Source organism: Eurosta solidaginis, chromosome 3 (genome assembly GCF_040869045.1).
Source record: "Eurosta solidaginis isolate ZX-2024a chromosome 3, ASM4086904v1, whole genome shotgun sequence".
Classification (NCBI taxonomy): Eukaryota; Metazoa; Arthropoda; class Insecta; order Diptera; family Tephritidae; genus Eurosta; species Eurosta solidaginis.
Window position 1 is genome coordinate 198,399,259 of NC_090321.1, and position 15,270 is coordinate 198,414,528.

Genomic DNA, 15,270 nt, shown 5'->3' on the forward strand with positions numbered 1-15,270 from the left:
ATAATTTGTGAAAATATTAACCATATCACGATGCTCAATATCGGCGCCATGATCAACAAGTACTTGGACGATATCGAAGTGACCATTCTTGGCGGCGCATAATAGCGCCGTCCAATTGTCATTGTCTTCAGCATGAACATCTGCGCCGCGTGCCAAAAATTCGCGCACAAAAACAATTAGACCTCGTCCAGCAACAACCATAAGTCCAGTAGAGCCATTCTGTGTTAAAACAATAAAATTGATTTCATTCAATTTATATACTCCATATATCAAAATGTAATTACCTCATCACGATCATCCACGGATAAATGTCGACTATCTAAGATAGCGCGTAAACCGGATAGGTCATTAGAGTCCACATATTGTAGGAGCGCACGATGTGCTAGTGAACCCATAGAATCTCCGTAACGATTGAGTGTCTAAATAGAAGATAATAAAAAAAAAAAATAAATAAATACAAAATTAAAATCATGTCACTTAATAAAGGCTGCATAATAACGTTACTTTCATCAAGAAAACATAAAAAAATTTTTGTTTTCATTTGTTTTCCAATAATTTCAACGTAATTTTTTTAAACGAAAAAATTTTGTTTTGCTGATATAATAATAAATAATATAAAAAAAATCGGTTTTCGAGTTTGCGTATTTTTTCTATATAAAATATGCTCAAAAAAGCTCAAACGTCAAAAAAGCTCAAACGTCGAAAAGCAACATTTTTTCAATTAATTCGAAATTTTTTCATTTAACGTCGAAAAATCAAGAAAAAACAAACGTCAAAAAAAGCTCAAACGTCGAAAAGCAACATTTTTTCAATTCATTCGAAATTTTTTCATTTAACGTCGAAAAATCAAGAAAAAACAAAATTTTTTTATTTAATATTTTTAAGACTTCATGAGCTTAACACCGGCCTATAATAATTGAATAATCAATTATTATGTTTGTTTAAGAGAAACTGAAAAGAAAGAAACATTTACTGGCATATTGCGATAGTACCATTTCGAAAACCGCCACGTAATCATCACCAGGCAATTTCGTGATTAGCGGTTCGAATCTCGGTAAACCTTTGATAACATTACGAAATTGCCTGATGATGATTACGTGGCGGTTTTCGAAATGGTACCATCGCAATATGCCAGTAAATGTTTCACTATTTTCAGTTTCTCTTAAACAAACATAATAATTGAATATTCAATTATTATAAGCCGGTGTTAAGCTCATGAATTCTTAAAAATATTAAATGAAAAAAATTTGTTTTTCTTTGATTTTTCGACGTTTGAGCTTTTTTTGAGCATATTTTATATAGAAAAAATACCCAAACTCGAAAACCGAACAACTTTCTTTATACATATTTTTGATATCAATAACATTAAAAAAAATGATTGCGTTTTGCAGGCTTGTACTAAATTCTAAATCTTAATATATATACATACATATATATTTCTTTTGTAAGTGTATTTGTGACTGAGCTCCTCCTAAACGAATGGACCGCTTTTGTGAAATTTTTTGTGTATGCTCGAGGGCATTCGATGCACGATTTGGTCCGTTTTCGTTCTTATCTTCTTGGGTAGGGAACAAAGGGCCGACTTATTCTTATAAAAAAACCAAATATTGAACAGATTTCCTTGAAATTATGTAGGGGGTTACTACCTTCGCTATTTGAGAAAGAAGACTATCTATCGATTGCTAGAGAGTGAAAAGGGGAAGAGATGCCCACATTTAAAAACGTAGGCAAACCAATTATAAAGCAGAATAAAGTCTGCTGGGGACTCTAGTGTACTTATAATTTTTTTCTTAAGGACCAAACATGCTTAAGTAACATATAATATTTAAGTTACGTCAGGTTTAAAAACAGCAACAATTTATCACAGTGGCCAAATCAGAAAGAAGAAAATATGCCCAGTAGGAGGTTGCTCAGAAAGAAGTGCGAAGTGCTCCGAAAGGAGATGTTTATCTAGTAGGGGCTGGTTGGTTGCTGTGCCTCCGGACACCAAAGAGCCGAGCCCAGGTGGCGCACGGGATGCCATTTTGATGCATATTTCTCCCGAAATCAATTGCTGCTGTCGGTACTCCGTTTGAACCATCTGGTGTGGAGAATGAGCCTGCTGACATGTAGCTACTTCCTTATGTTTCGACAGTATATACATAACTACCCATAGGTAGAAACCTAGTGTGTGCTAGAGCTGGGCATTCACACAGGTAGTGCGAGACTGTTTTTTTGCTGCCTTCTCGGCGCGGCGCCTGCAAATGCTGTTAAAAGGGATCCCCATTCTCTCGGCATGCAGGTCAAGTGGTCAGGGTCCTATGATTGTGGCAGTGATCGTAAAGGCTTATTTGCTTGATGTATTTATTTCTAGTTTTTCTCGATGCTCATGGGGCCAGGCACCAATATAAGAGTTATGCCTACGAAGTTAGATGAGGCTTGAAGCGACCAGTATGGCCTAAGGCGTAGTGCTGTGTGAGTTAAGTGTCATGCGCGCTGCTTGGCTATCTAGTAGGGGGCTAACGTAAGGTACTCTGAAAGGAGCTGACGTAAAGTGATGAGAAAAGGGTTGTATGTTCAGTAGCGAGCTGATGTTACGTGCTCTGAGGAGCTGACGCCTGATCGTATCATTTTCTCCAGGGGTTGATACTTCGACTTTCATTACAAATTTTATATATGAGCATTTAATACGAATGGTTATAGTAGGCCCAGTGGGAGCTGGAGCTGATAATTTGTTTCAGGGGACTAAACTTTAAATGGCGTGCACTTGCTGGCGTGAGCTTAATATGTTGATATTATTGGCCCTAAAAACACGAAGTAAGATCTGCTTTCTCTGGATTGAGCAACGGAACGGGAAGAGTGGGTCTTGAGGTGAACGAGGCCCGACGACGTGCTTTCCATTATAAAAGATAGAATCGTAATTTGTATATCTGGGAATCATCAGTAACAGAGAAAAAATGTCAGCTTAGAAATATAACGGAGGATTACGCTAAAGTACGAAAGTACACTGAAAATAGCTGCTGAATCGACTTTGCAAAAATTGTTGATTCGGAACTGAATGTTTCAACAATTAAAACGAGAAAAAAAAATATATCATCAAATGAAAGCAAAATTTCTATTTAAAAAAATTCAATACTTGGAAACCCCGTTTTCTAAAGATTTTGAAAGTGTTTTATCCAGACCTTGAACCCAAGATTTTCGGTGTAATAGGCGTTGCAGGCTACCATCACACCCTGGTGGCCGGCTAGCTTTGCTCTGTTAGCCAAATATTATTAATGTCACCCTAAAAATGCTAATGCGAACTGTCAAATGTCAAAATAACGGATTTGTCTTTTTAAAACTAGCTGATACATTTGCATAATATTGAAAGTTTTTCGCTGTTGAAATGGCCAATGAATTCAGTTCTGTTAGCAGAAGAATCCACTTCATTTTTTGATTTTACTAGCTTTATTTCTTTCGGTGTAGGTTTCGCTTTAATGCAATTTTATTAATTTTGACCGTCGACTGTTCATATATAGGTGTTTCTGGAAAAGTGTCAACCAAGAGCAATAAAGTAAAGTTTTGCCTAGCATAATTTTATAAGTAAAATAATCCTGGGGTTCACTTGAGGTCTATCGCCCTCTCTCTCTCTTCTTCATCAGTATTTACAGTGATTGCAAAGTCATGGAGTCCTTGTTTTGTGGACAGCCACACAAAACAAAAAACCTACCTGAAGAACTTAGAGGGGTTTGCAGGCTATCAGTTCTTAGAATAACTACACTGTATGCCAATATGCACATGCCGCCTGTAGACCTGGTGGCTAAGAACATGGTGTTAACAACTGCAACGTGGCTCGGTGCCTCGGGCAGGATGAACGCAGACCATACTAACATGGTAGTGTAGCGTCATCAATTACTGAGCGAACAGTAGAGGTGGATGGTTGGCGCAACGGTGCCCATATGATGGATGAGGCGATACATGTCTACACCGAAGGCTCCAAAGTAGTACATCCCACAGGCTGCCAGATCACTGTAGAGTTTTTCAGACAGAAGTAATAGCCGCAATCAAAGCAGTAGAAACCCTGGAAGAGAATAGCTTAAACTGCAACCACGTCAACTTTCATATTGACAGCCAAGCAGTAATTAAGGCAGTAATATCGCATAGCACAGCATCTAAAAGTGTGTTAAAGTGTATTCAATCCCTGGAACGAATCGGGATAGGTAGAATCATAGATCTATATTGGGCCCCGGGACATATGGGAATAGATGGGAATGAGCCATAATGCAATAATAAAGGTGATGTCAACAACATTGCCATACTCTTTCGGCGGCTCTATTTGCCAGTATTTACGTGTATTTAGATTTTGATTGCTTCATTCGTCGTACAAATTCTTCAAATAATTGAGGAATACAAAGTTACGTTAATCTTTTTGTCAATTAAATTCTGGTATTGGCTTATACAGTTTTTATATTTCTAAACGCATAGTAAAATCTATTTCGATAGAGTTCAAAAGCAGTTATGTATGATAGACAACCCGCCTAAAATAAGCATGCCAAACTTGCCAGAATAAGGGAAAAACTTGATTAATATTTACATTGTTTTCTTTTGCTTTAAAATCTTTTTTTTTTTTTTCTTCACTTCAGTTTCATTTTACACAAATGGTACTTTACTCCATTAATATAATAAATTTTATCGTTATTATTTGTTATTGTTAGATTTTCATTATACTATGCGATTTGTTTTATTTTAATTTACGCTTATTGTATTCGTAGAGCTTAAGTAGCCAAACACAAAAACAGCTTCTAGGGTGTCAAAATTCGGTGTGTCGATTCCAAAAATTAAGAGAATCATAATAAAATTTTTCATTGGAACAAAAGCTTTTCTTAAAATGGTTTAAAACTTGTGCTGGAAGCAATACACCGGTAGAAATAAAGCTAGTAAAATCAACAAGTGAACAGATATTCAGTAAAGTTGATCGCATTGCGGTTACTTCAACAGAGTTATTTTTGTCAAGGAAACAAAATTTTTTACTTATTTCAACAGAAGAAAAACTGTTGGTCTCAAGTTAACAATATTCTATTCAATATAACGGTTTTTACTGTTAAAATAACTGTTTTAATTGGCTATTTCAACAGCGAAAAACTTTCAACATTTCTTTTTTTTATCTGTTAATTTTTAAGCGAAACTTACGCTCACGGCGCTCACTGATTTGTCCTTATGACTTTCGTGCCACAGAAATCTCGGCCATATCAACAGCCACTGTTACTCTAAGGTTGACGGAAATTAGTTATTTTAACAGTTTGCATAGGTGTTTAAAATAATTAGCCAAAGTTAGGCGGCCACCATGGTGTGATGGAAGCGCGCTACGTCTACTACACCGAAAAACCTAGCTTCAAGGCCTCCAAAAAGCAAAATCGAAATCTTTCGAAAAAAGGTTTTTAATTAGAAAAAAAATCTTAGCGGTGTTGCTCCGCAAATTAGTATTTTTTTACATTTGATGGCTTTTGATTTCGCCCTGCAGAACATTTTACAAAGTTTTTCTAAAGTTATATTTTGCGTCAAAAACCAATCCAATTACCATGTTTCATCCCTTTTTTCGTATTTGGTATAGATTATGGCATTTTTCGACTGGGAGTGGTCATAGTCGGCTTTCGCCCATTCTTAATACCAAGATAAAGTGAGTTCAGATAAGTACGTGAACTAAGTTTATTAAAGATATATCGATTTTTGGTCAAGTTATAGTGTTAACGGCCAAGAGGAAGGACACACGGTCGACTGTGTATAAAAACTGGGCGTGGCTTCAACCGATTTCGCCCATTTTCGCAGAACACAGTTATCGTCATGGAAGCTATGCCTTACCAAATTTCACAAGGATTGGTACATTTTTGTTCGACTTGTGGCATTAAAAGTATTCTAAACAAATTAAATGAAAAAGGGCGGAGCCACCCCATTTTGAAATTTTCTTTTATTTTTGTATTTTGTTGCACCATATCATTACTGGAGTTGAATTTTGACATAATTTACTTATACATATACTGTAAATATATTCAATTTTTGTTAAAATTTGACTTTTAAAAAAGTGGGCGTGCTCGTCATCCGATTTTGCTAACTTTTATTTAGAACACATATAGTAATAGGGTTTAACGTTCCTGCCAAATTTCATCATGAAATCTTCAACGACTGCCAAATTACAGCTTGCAAAACTTTTAAATTACTTTCTTTTAAAAGTGGGCGGTACCACGCCCATTGTCCAAAATTTTAATAATTTTCTATTCTGCGTCATAAGGTCAACTACCAAGTTTCATCGCTATATCCGTCTTTGGTAATGAATTATCGCACTTTTTCGGTTTTTCGAAATTTTCGATATCGAAAAAGTGGGCGTGGTTATCATCCGATTTCGCTCATTTTCAATACCAATCTTTTCTGGGTCCAGATAAGCTCGTGTACCAAATTTTACTCAAGTTATCGTGTTAACGGACAGACAGACGGACAGACGGACATGGCTCAATCGATTTTTTTTTCGATACTGGTGATTTTGATATATGGAAGTCTATATCTATCTCGATACGTTTATACCTGTACAACCAACCGTTAGCCAATCAAAGTTAATATGCTCTGTGTGCAAAGCACGCTGAGTATAAAAATGTGTGCGAAGTTCATTCAAAAGCTATTTGCGATGGATAAAAATTGACAGAAATAGCGCTTGAATTGACACGTTTTCGGTTGATTTTACCTTTTTTTTCTTTCAATGTAAATAATAAGCCAATTGTAGTTGGTTGGTTGGTTGGAGTGGCGAGTCCCAATTGACTCCAATTAGCGCTCATGCGCCGTTTTGATACCACAAACTCGTGAGTTGACCAATGCAAGGGTGTTGTAAGAAGACTAATAAGCATTTTCACGCGCCTGAGGTAAAACCCGTCCCCCTATATCCATCCCGTGGAGTTTATAAATTTGAGAAGTTCTCATGACCTAACATCCTTCAGTTCTGAGAGGCTTTCGAAAAAGGGCTTTCCAAGAACCTTATTCTACTTCGACAGTGTGCTGGGCATTCGCACAGCAGATGCTCTACCGTTTCCTCCGCCTCCGGACGCTTGCAGCTGCGACAGGAGGTATTGTGTTCCAGTCCCATCCGTGCCGCATGTACGCCAATTGTCCAATGCACCATGAGCACCGCAACTACTCAGGTATTATTGTAGTAGGGATATATTGTAGTAGTTTAGTTAAATCGAATGCGCTGAAAATACTGAAGTAGTGAAATTTGATTTTTTTTTAATTTGAGTATTTTTTTGCAAAAAGCCTTTAAGAACTTGAAAAAATCCTCCGGGTTTATTTCATTAGTCTTGCTTTTTTTTATTAATGGTGTTTTTGAGTCGTTTGCATGCAATACATTTTCGTAATTTTTTAAAGTTTTCATTTCTTTGCACTTCTTTGACGTAAGTATTTGGTGATTAATATGAATTTTCTACATAAACACCTTAACAAATATGTACAAAAATCTCTATTCATTTCGCTTAAATATATTTGCAGAAATATAATAAAGGCCATTAAGAGTAAAATAAACGTTGCGCTGTTAAAAGAAAAACAAATGAACGCGTCATTAGAAAATGAACAATAATGTATTTTTTACTTTTTGGCAATACTGAAATTAAAAAATTAATAAGGAGTTCTATTTTAATGCAAACATTACCTTTTCGATCTAATCTGTATTCGTCATTTGTTTTTATTATTTTGTCAATGCAAATGAGAAACTTCTGGAATAACCTAAGAGGGAGAAAACTGAGCTGAACTTGTCCTCTTCACGAAAAGGTACAAAACGCCGAAAACCAATGTGTACGGCGAAAGCCGATAAAGTCAAGTGTCTGGGAGTCATTCTGGATAAGATAATACGCTGTAATGACAATATAGCGGATCGGGTTAAGAAAGGTACGGCTGCGTTTTACTCCTTTATAAGAGCAATTAGTATGTCGTGGGTTTTTTCTCCAAAAGTAGAACATTGCATTTATATAGCCATTGCATGCCCAATTCCATCATAAGGTGTTCTGGATTGGTGGCCGACGGTTACAAAGGCCACGAACCTCAAACGCGACAAAAGGTCCAGAGGAGTTCGGAGCTCTGTGTTAGCGGCACTTTTGTCTTTGGTCCGTCAGAGGCACTCAACACTATAATAATTTTCTAAATTTGAATTGTAATTTTTGAAACTTGAATTGTTAATTTCTGAACTTAAACTGGAAAAGGTGTATTGGCCTAAGTGTCCCAAGTCCTTTTAACCTAACCTAACCCTGCCCCTATCAAATATAACCATTTGTATTTCTCTAGAAGCCAATTAAAAAACACCAATCGAAAGCCTGCTGACAGAGAAATGTAGAGCCATTTGCTTGGAAAACTTCATTGCTCAAGTAAAACTTCGCAAGCTTGGAATTGACTTAAGACTAATGGTCTAATGGGGTTTTCATAGAATTTTTCTAGAATCTGTTGGGAACAAACTCGAAAAAAAAATACCCGTTTCAATACAAATTAAGTCAGGACAATAAACTTCAAACAAATTACAAGTAAAAATTTCTAAATTTTCATAAAGATTTTTGACCACATCTCCATTTTCGCAAATTCTTTTGAAATAGATTTGCATAGTTTTCAATATGCAGTTATGTTTCTCAGTAAAAATTTCGAAATTTATATGCTGGTTTGCAAATGCTACCCGACTTTTAATATTTTTTCGAAAATGGTTTTGAAATAAATTTGCATAGGTTTCGTTGCATGCTCAGTTTCTAGATGCAAATTTTGAAGTTCTTATGAAGATTTTTAAACACTTCATGAATATTCGCATTTTTTTCGAAAAAGGATTTAAAATTAGTTTGCACAATAAGAGTTCTAAAAGATCTTCGATTTGGAATTTCCGAAAACTATTTTTTAAACTGGCATCATTATATTTATAAAGCTTAGTTTCTATGCAAAAAATTCGAAATTTTTATGAAGATTGCGGAACATATTTCGAACTTTTTGAAAGCGTTTTTGAAATTGGTTTGTATACTGTTCTTTACAGAATGCAGGTTCCCTGTAAACATTTTGAAATTTGCAACAAAATTTTTAAGCACATCTCGATTTTTTTCGAAAACGTTTTCGAAATTGGTTTTCAATGTTTTCATTACACAATTTCGCTTAAAAATTTCCAAATTTTTTCGAAAATTCAATTTCTTGGTAAACATTTTTTTTTTCAATAAAAAATGCACTTTTAAAATATTCAAGCAATACGCATTTGATTTCAACAATTAAAATGATTGATTAGCAAGTGAGAAAACGAATATTTTCAAACTTATTTAATCAAGCATAAGTGATAACAAATGTTGTGAAGAGCTTTTTTGATAGATATGATAACATTGCAGAATATGTACACACATCCGTACATACATACACACGTGCTAAATAGAAAATGCATGAACGAAGAAGCCAAGCAAAAAGTGCAAGATAAAAGCAATCGTAAGTATTTACTTTGATATTAAATGATATTAACAGACAAACTTACTGGGTCTTAGTACTTACTAACTTACTAAAAGTAATACCATTTCAACATTAACATACATATAGACATACATAATTACGATAAGAAGGACCGCCTTTAGCGTATTGGAGGCCCATTAAGATAATAGGGCGCTCTTTTAACGACAAAGATTTTTATTTTTCGTATAAAGCGAAACAAAAAAATTGATTTATTTAACTTGCTTGTTTGCTTCATTAAATTAATAAATAACGGTAAACGTAATAAGGTAAACAAATACACAACATATGTTTATCAAAATCTTTCTACAAATTTACTAAAACAAAAAAAAACCAAAGTAAGAAAAATATTAAACTAAATTCCGGAAATTTAGTTCTTTTTAATCACATTGTTTGAGTCTAGCGTTTAAAATATGCAAAAGTAATCAAACGGAGCTCTAAATTGAACTAAATTATGGCTTATTATATGAATTTTACAAAAAAAACTATGATAAAAAATTCACTAACGTTTTCGAAAAAAATCGAGATCGTTCTTTCACAGTGACGCCAGCCCCAAAAAGACGCAGAAGTCGAATGAGTTTGGGCATTAACAATAGTTATGTAAACGGATTTCAAAACCGATGTATTCATGCAAATTCAAATTTGCAAACATTGTCGGAAAAATTCTTATGAATATTACAAAATTTTCACATCGAAACTTGATCGTATAACGAAAACTATAGATATATTTGAAAGTCTTCATGCAAACTCAAACTCGAAAACATTTTCGAGAAATTACAAAAACAAATCTACATACACACAAATTAATATAGAGACAGAATGTCTCAATTGTATTGTTAGTGTTGAAATGAGATACACTGAATTAAGCAAGGAAACAAATACAAGCAGGATAGCCTAGTGGTTAAGGCAACTGTAGTTTCACCGTGTGATTCGCGGTTCGAATCTCGTTGAAACCTTTGATAACATTAAGAAATTGCCTGATGATGAATTCGTGACGGTTTTCGAAATGGTACCATCGCAATATGCCAGTAAATGTTTCTTTCTTTCTTTTCAGTTACTCTTAGAAAAACATAATAATTGAATATTGAATTATTATAAGCCGGTGTTAAGCTCATGAATTCATAAAATAATAAGTAGAAAATTCATATGAAAATTTAAATTTTTTACATTAAAACTTTTTTGTTAACGAAAACTATACAAACGAATTTTAATAATTTGGAAAAAATTTAAACAACGTGACATCAGGACGGACAAGGCGACAGCTGTTTCGATTATACCTTGTAAATCTCTTCAAAGCCTTTTCTCCCGGGAGTGGGATTTGAAACCGCACTCCTAGTATCACAAACGCATTCAGCCAAGCCATGCATTAGTTGTTGTAAACTTATCCCAATTGCCTTATTTGCATATTTTATTCTTTACACAGTACATACTTCGTATATTATCATATGTTAAAGATTTGCTCTTTGTTATTGCCAGGTCTAAAGAAACTGATAATTTTGCTTTTTGTTCTATTTATAGAACTACAATGAATTAACCAATGTTGTCTATTTGTATGAATAGAATAATCGAAACAGCTGTCACCTTGTCCGTCCTGATGTCACGTTGTTTAAATTTTTCCCAAATTATTAAATAAATTAAATTAAAAAATTGCTTCAAGTAATTGTTTTCATACATTCAAAAGCAACTAGGGCAATCCCCGCTTAATTCATTCGAATTTTAAAATCGTTTTCAAAAAAGTTCATAAATTTTAAATGTGTTTAAAAGTCTTCATGCAAATTAAAACTCGCAAACATTTTCCAAACAACTTATGACAATTTCGAAATTCTTATAGCAATACTTGATTGTATAACGAAAGCTCTGCAAACGTTTTATAAAACCATTTTCAACCGTTTTTTTAATGAAAATTTTGAATTTTATACAAACTCAACAGACAACTTCAAAATTTTAAAAGTCTTCATGCAAATTAAATTTCGCTTTATTAAGAATTCATGAGCTTAACACCGGCTTATAATAACTGAATATTCAATTATTATGTTTTTCTAAGAGAAACTGAAAAGAAAGAAACATTTACTGGCATATTGCGATAGCACCATTTCGAAAACTGCCACGTAATCATCTTTCAAATCGTTTAGTAGGAGTTCAGTGACAAACACACGTACAGAAGAAATATATATGTATGTATTGTGTCTTTTGTATCCTACTTCTACTTCCAATTTCGGTTTCGACTCCAATAAAGTAGATTTGTAATTCCATCCTAAACATGGACACTTGAAGATTGTTTGTGTTTCGCTTTGCATGTTACACCATACAACAAACTATTTCATTATTTAGGTATTAAAACTTACAAATTGCTTTGCGTGCTTTTGATTAAATTAATTGAGCTTTTATTTAGGTAAAGTTCGTTTTTTTTAGTTGTTCGTAATGGGATCGTTTCTTTTTTTTCAAATCTATTAGTTAATGCGAAGTAAAATACATACATATATAACTTTCAAAACTTGTGTTTTGATTTTTTCGCAGAAGGTAAGAAAGCTGCTTAATAAATCAAAGAAATTATATGGAATGACACTTTTTGAAAAACATACTCTAACAGACATATACAAGCTTTCAGTGATTGCCAATTGTTAAGCTCAACTCCAACTGGTTTTAAAATCTTATATGAGGTAATAAATATTGAGCTGCTTTGAAAAAGGGGTTCACATCACCGCGAAAAAAGTTTATTTTTAAATTACATTTCCACCGTATTTGTTACTCAACCGCGCCAAAACATCATCTTAGTACCTTTGCAAAAGTGAGCAGAAGAACCCGCATTCCACGCCAAGGCTATTTCAGGTACATGTTAGGCTTACTTAGAGACTACTTCCGGTTAATATCGAAACCATTTCGGAATTGTTTAAAGAATCTTATCGAAACTATTTCGGAATGATTTAGGGGTTATCCCTGTATAATTTTAAAATAATTTCGTGTCGTTTTCGGAATCATGTCGGGACTACTTCCGAATCGTTCTGCCATGAATTGCGAGATAATTTTGAGACCTTTTCGGGATCAAGTTAAGATCATTTGGATACCGTTTCGGAATCATTTTGCGATTATTTTCAGGATAATTCCAGGACTACCTCACTGAAGTTCTTAAAACATTGTTGTTGACGGCTATGTCTAATAATAGAAAATTAAAGAGAATTTTTGTGTGGAAATTGGTTTCAAAGAGAAACACTTTGATCTTTGAAAAGACTGTGCTGTTAGGTCCGTATTCTAATAAGCTCTCTTAAATACGAATTAAGCCTATGAATGTGTGTGTAACCTGTCCTTCATTGAATCCATCAATGAATGATAACCAGTTGTAATCATCATCTACACAGATATGTGTTTTCAACGACCAAGAAGAATTTTCGCAGTAAAATCAATTTATGCTGTATATGTTGGGAAAATTTGCATGCAACATTTTTGAAGTTATACTTCCAGGCGCATTATGAAAAAATTATGAGATTGAAATTTAAAAAAATGTGACACAAAAGTCAGAGGTTCAAAATGCAGTTCGCGTGTATGTTCGCTGTGAATTTTACGAGCAAACTTGCTTTGAGTGGAATGTATATGTGTGTTTGTGTGTATGTTGTTGTTGTGTGCATGCATTCGCTAGCGTTATTTAATTTCGGAAGTGCATTTATAGCTACGTATGTATATATGTATTTTAATTTCATTATTTAACATGAGGGGTTAAATATTTTTGATAAATTGTTTAAATTGACTCTGGGCTAATTAACAGATAATGTTGGCATCATGGTAGGCAGAAATCGAGGCGTAGTAACTTTATTTAGGCAACATCAACCTAATATCATTTTCGTTCCGTGTGCCACTCGATTCTAGGACTGTTTCATCTGCTTCGAAACCGCTTCCGAGCTAAATTTAATTTTAGATTGCAGAAACATTTAACTGGGTTTCTAAGTCCACATGTAGACAAAAGAGCTATGCAATGATACATATATGCTGCGTAAAACGACGGACTCGACCCGTTGCAAATCGTATCCACACGAATGGGATAATTTCTTTTTTTCTGTACTTATGTCAACAGGCATAATATTTATTTTAAAGATAGCGTTGTGTGTAAGGCGTATATCACATATAAAGTAAAACTTACGTAAGGAACTATTATAAGCCATAAGGTAGAATATAACAACTTTATTATAAGGATTATGGACCAACAAAAATAAGGCTTACTTACATAAGACCTTATTAAAAGAAACTAACTTCTGTATTAGGACCTTTTATGTAAGGCTTATATATATATAGTCCACCCAAAATCAGGCTTGAATAAGGATTGGTGTACCTTATTATAAGTTTTATTGCAATATAGAATTGCTTGGCCTTTTTTCATATTCATAATAACCTATTTTAAAACTTTATTTTACCGAGTGTCACTCATCGGCAGTGATTCGGCCAGCGCAGAAATTGTCATGAAAATATTCCCTTCAAAAATTTATTTGCCAGACAAAACGTAGATTTCCTTATTGAAAATAGTTTTATCGGCGTTCTTATTTTGCAAATAAAAAGCCATTTACCTCAAACATATTACGAAAACTATAGACTATAGTGGAGTTTTATTTATCATGTATCCCTTTTAAATTAAAACACAGTTTTTTTTATTTTTTATGAAATTGAAGTAAAAATTCATTTAATTTTTTTATTCTGTTATGTCTTTTATAAAAAAAAATAATAAAACGCATAGAAAGTTGTCTTAAACGTTAAGCTTTTTTTTCTTAGCCTTAAAAATTTTTATTTATCATTTTTTAGCTTTTTATTTTTGTCAGCCTTTTTTCTGAAAAAGTTCTGGTAACGCTGGTCAGTACATCGCCTGTTGCAATCGCTTATACTTAATAAAAAATTTTTTTTTGGGTTTACACATTTTTCTTTTCCACCATTATTTCCGGCTATGCTATAACTGCTGTTAAAACAAATTTTTGATAAACAATAATGAAGCAGCACTTCCTGGACGTATTCATTTACCTCCAAGAATAAAATTTAATTAAAAGATAAATTATTAATTCATAACCATTTTATTGCTGAATTGAATTTCGTAAAAGCAACAGACGATATATACATTAAGCTGGGTCGATTTATTAACCTATATCGCGCCATCGATTTTTCGATAGGTTTTGGGCTTAGGAAAAAAAGTTCCACTACGCATACCCAAAAAATTAATTTTCGAGCCTTCAAAATTTGAGTTTTTTTTTTACTTTTTTTCTTTGATTTTTAAGGTTTTTTTCATGACCTACTTAAAAAATTTTCATTGGATTTTAAAATTTTCATTTGTCCGACTCAAAATTGTCCGCTAAAAACTTTGGCGATAACAGTTTTTTGAAAAAAAAAATATATTTTTTGGGTTTTGAGGAGTGTTTTGGTGAAAACATTAATTTTTTCGCCAATTTTTTAAGGGTTTCTTCAGAAACGTGCAAAAGTGTTGCCGATGAAAACGAATTTGTCTCATAGTTCCTATCCCACTTAAAATTATGCGATAAAAACGTTGGCATTAACAGTTTAAAAAAAAAGATTTTTTTTGTTTTTGAGACTTGTTTTGGTCGAAATCGATTTTTTTCATTTTCATGGCTCCAAATCATTTTTTATGTATATGTTTCCGTTAGACCCACCAATAAGTATACCGGTGCGAAAACCCTCTTATTGAACAATCGATTGTATGGGAGGTATATGCTATAGTGGTCCGATCCGGTCGATTCCGACAAATGTCAAATCCCCCATCAAAATATGCCTGCTTACCAAATTTCATCAAGATATCTCAAAAATTGAGGGACTAGTTTGCGTTCAAACAAA

The 15,270-nt window shown here is 33.7% G+C and overlaps 1 protein-coding gene across 12 annotated transcripts in view; it reads right to left on the reverse strand.

The window, feature by feature from the left end:
- Arms (Ankyrin repeat-rich membrane spanning) overlaps nucleotides 1-15,270 on the reverse strand; it is a 200,218-nt gene that overhangs the window by 56,771 nt on the left and 128,177 nt on the right. For all 12 annotated transcript variants that reach the window (XM_067774548.1, XM_067774558.1, XM_067774550.1 and 9 more), the window contains 2 exons: nucleotides 285-419; nucleotides 22-219 (listed from right to left, as the gene is read on the reverse strand). In XM_067774548.1, coding sequence (XP_067630649.1) covers nucleotides 22-219; nucleotides 285-419 — 333 coding nt within the window. The remainder of the gene's footprint in view (nucleotides 1-21; nucleotides 220-284; nucleotides 420-15,270) is intronic.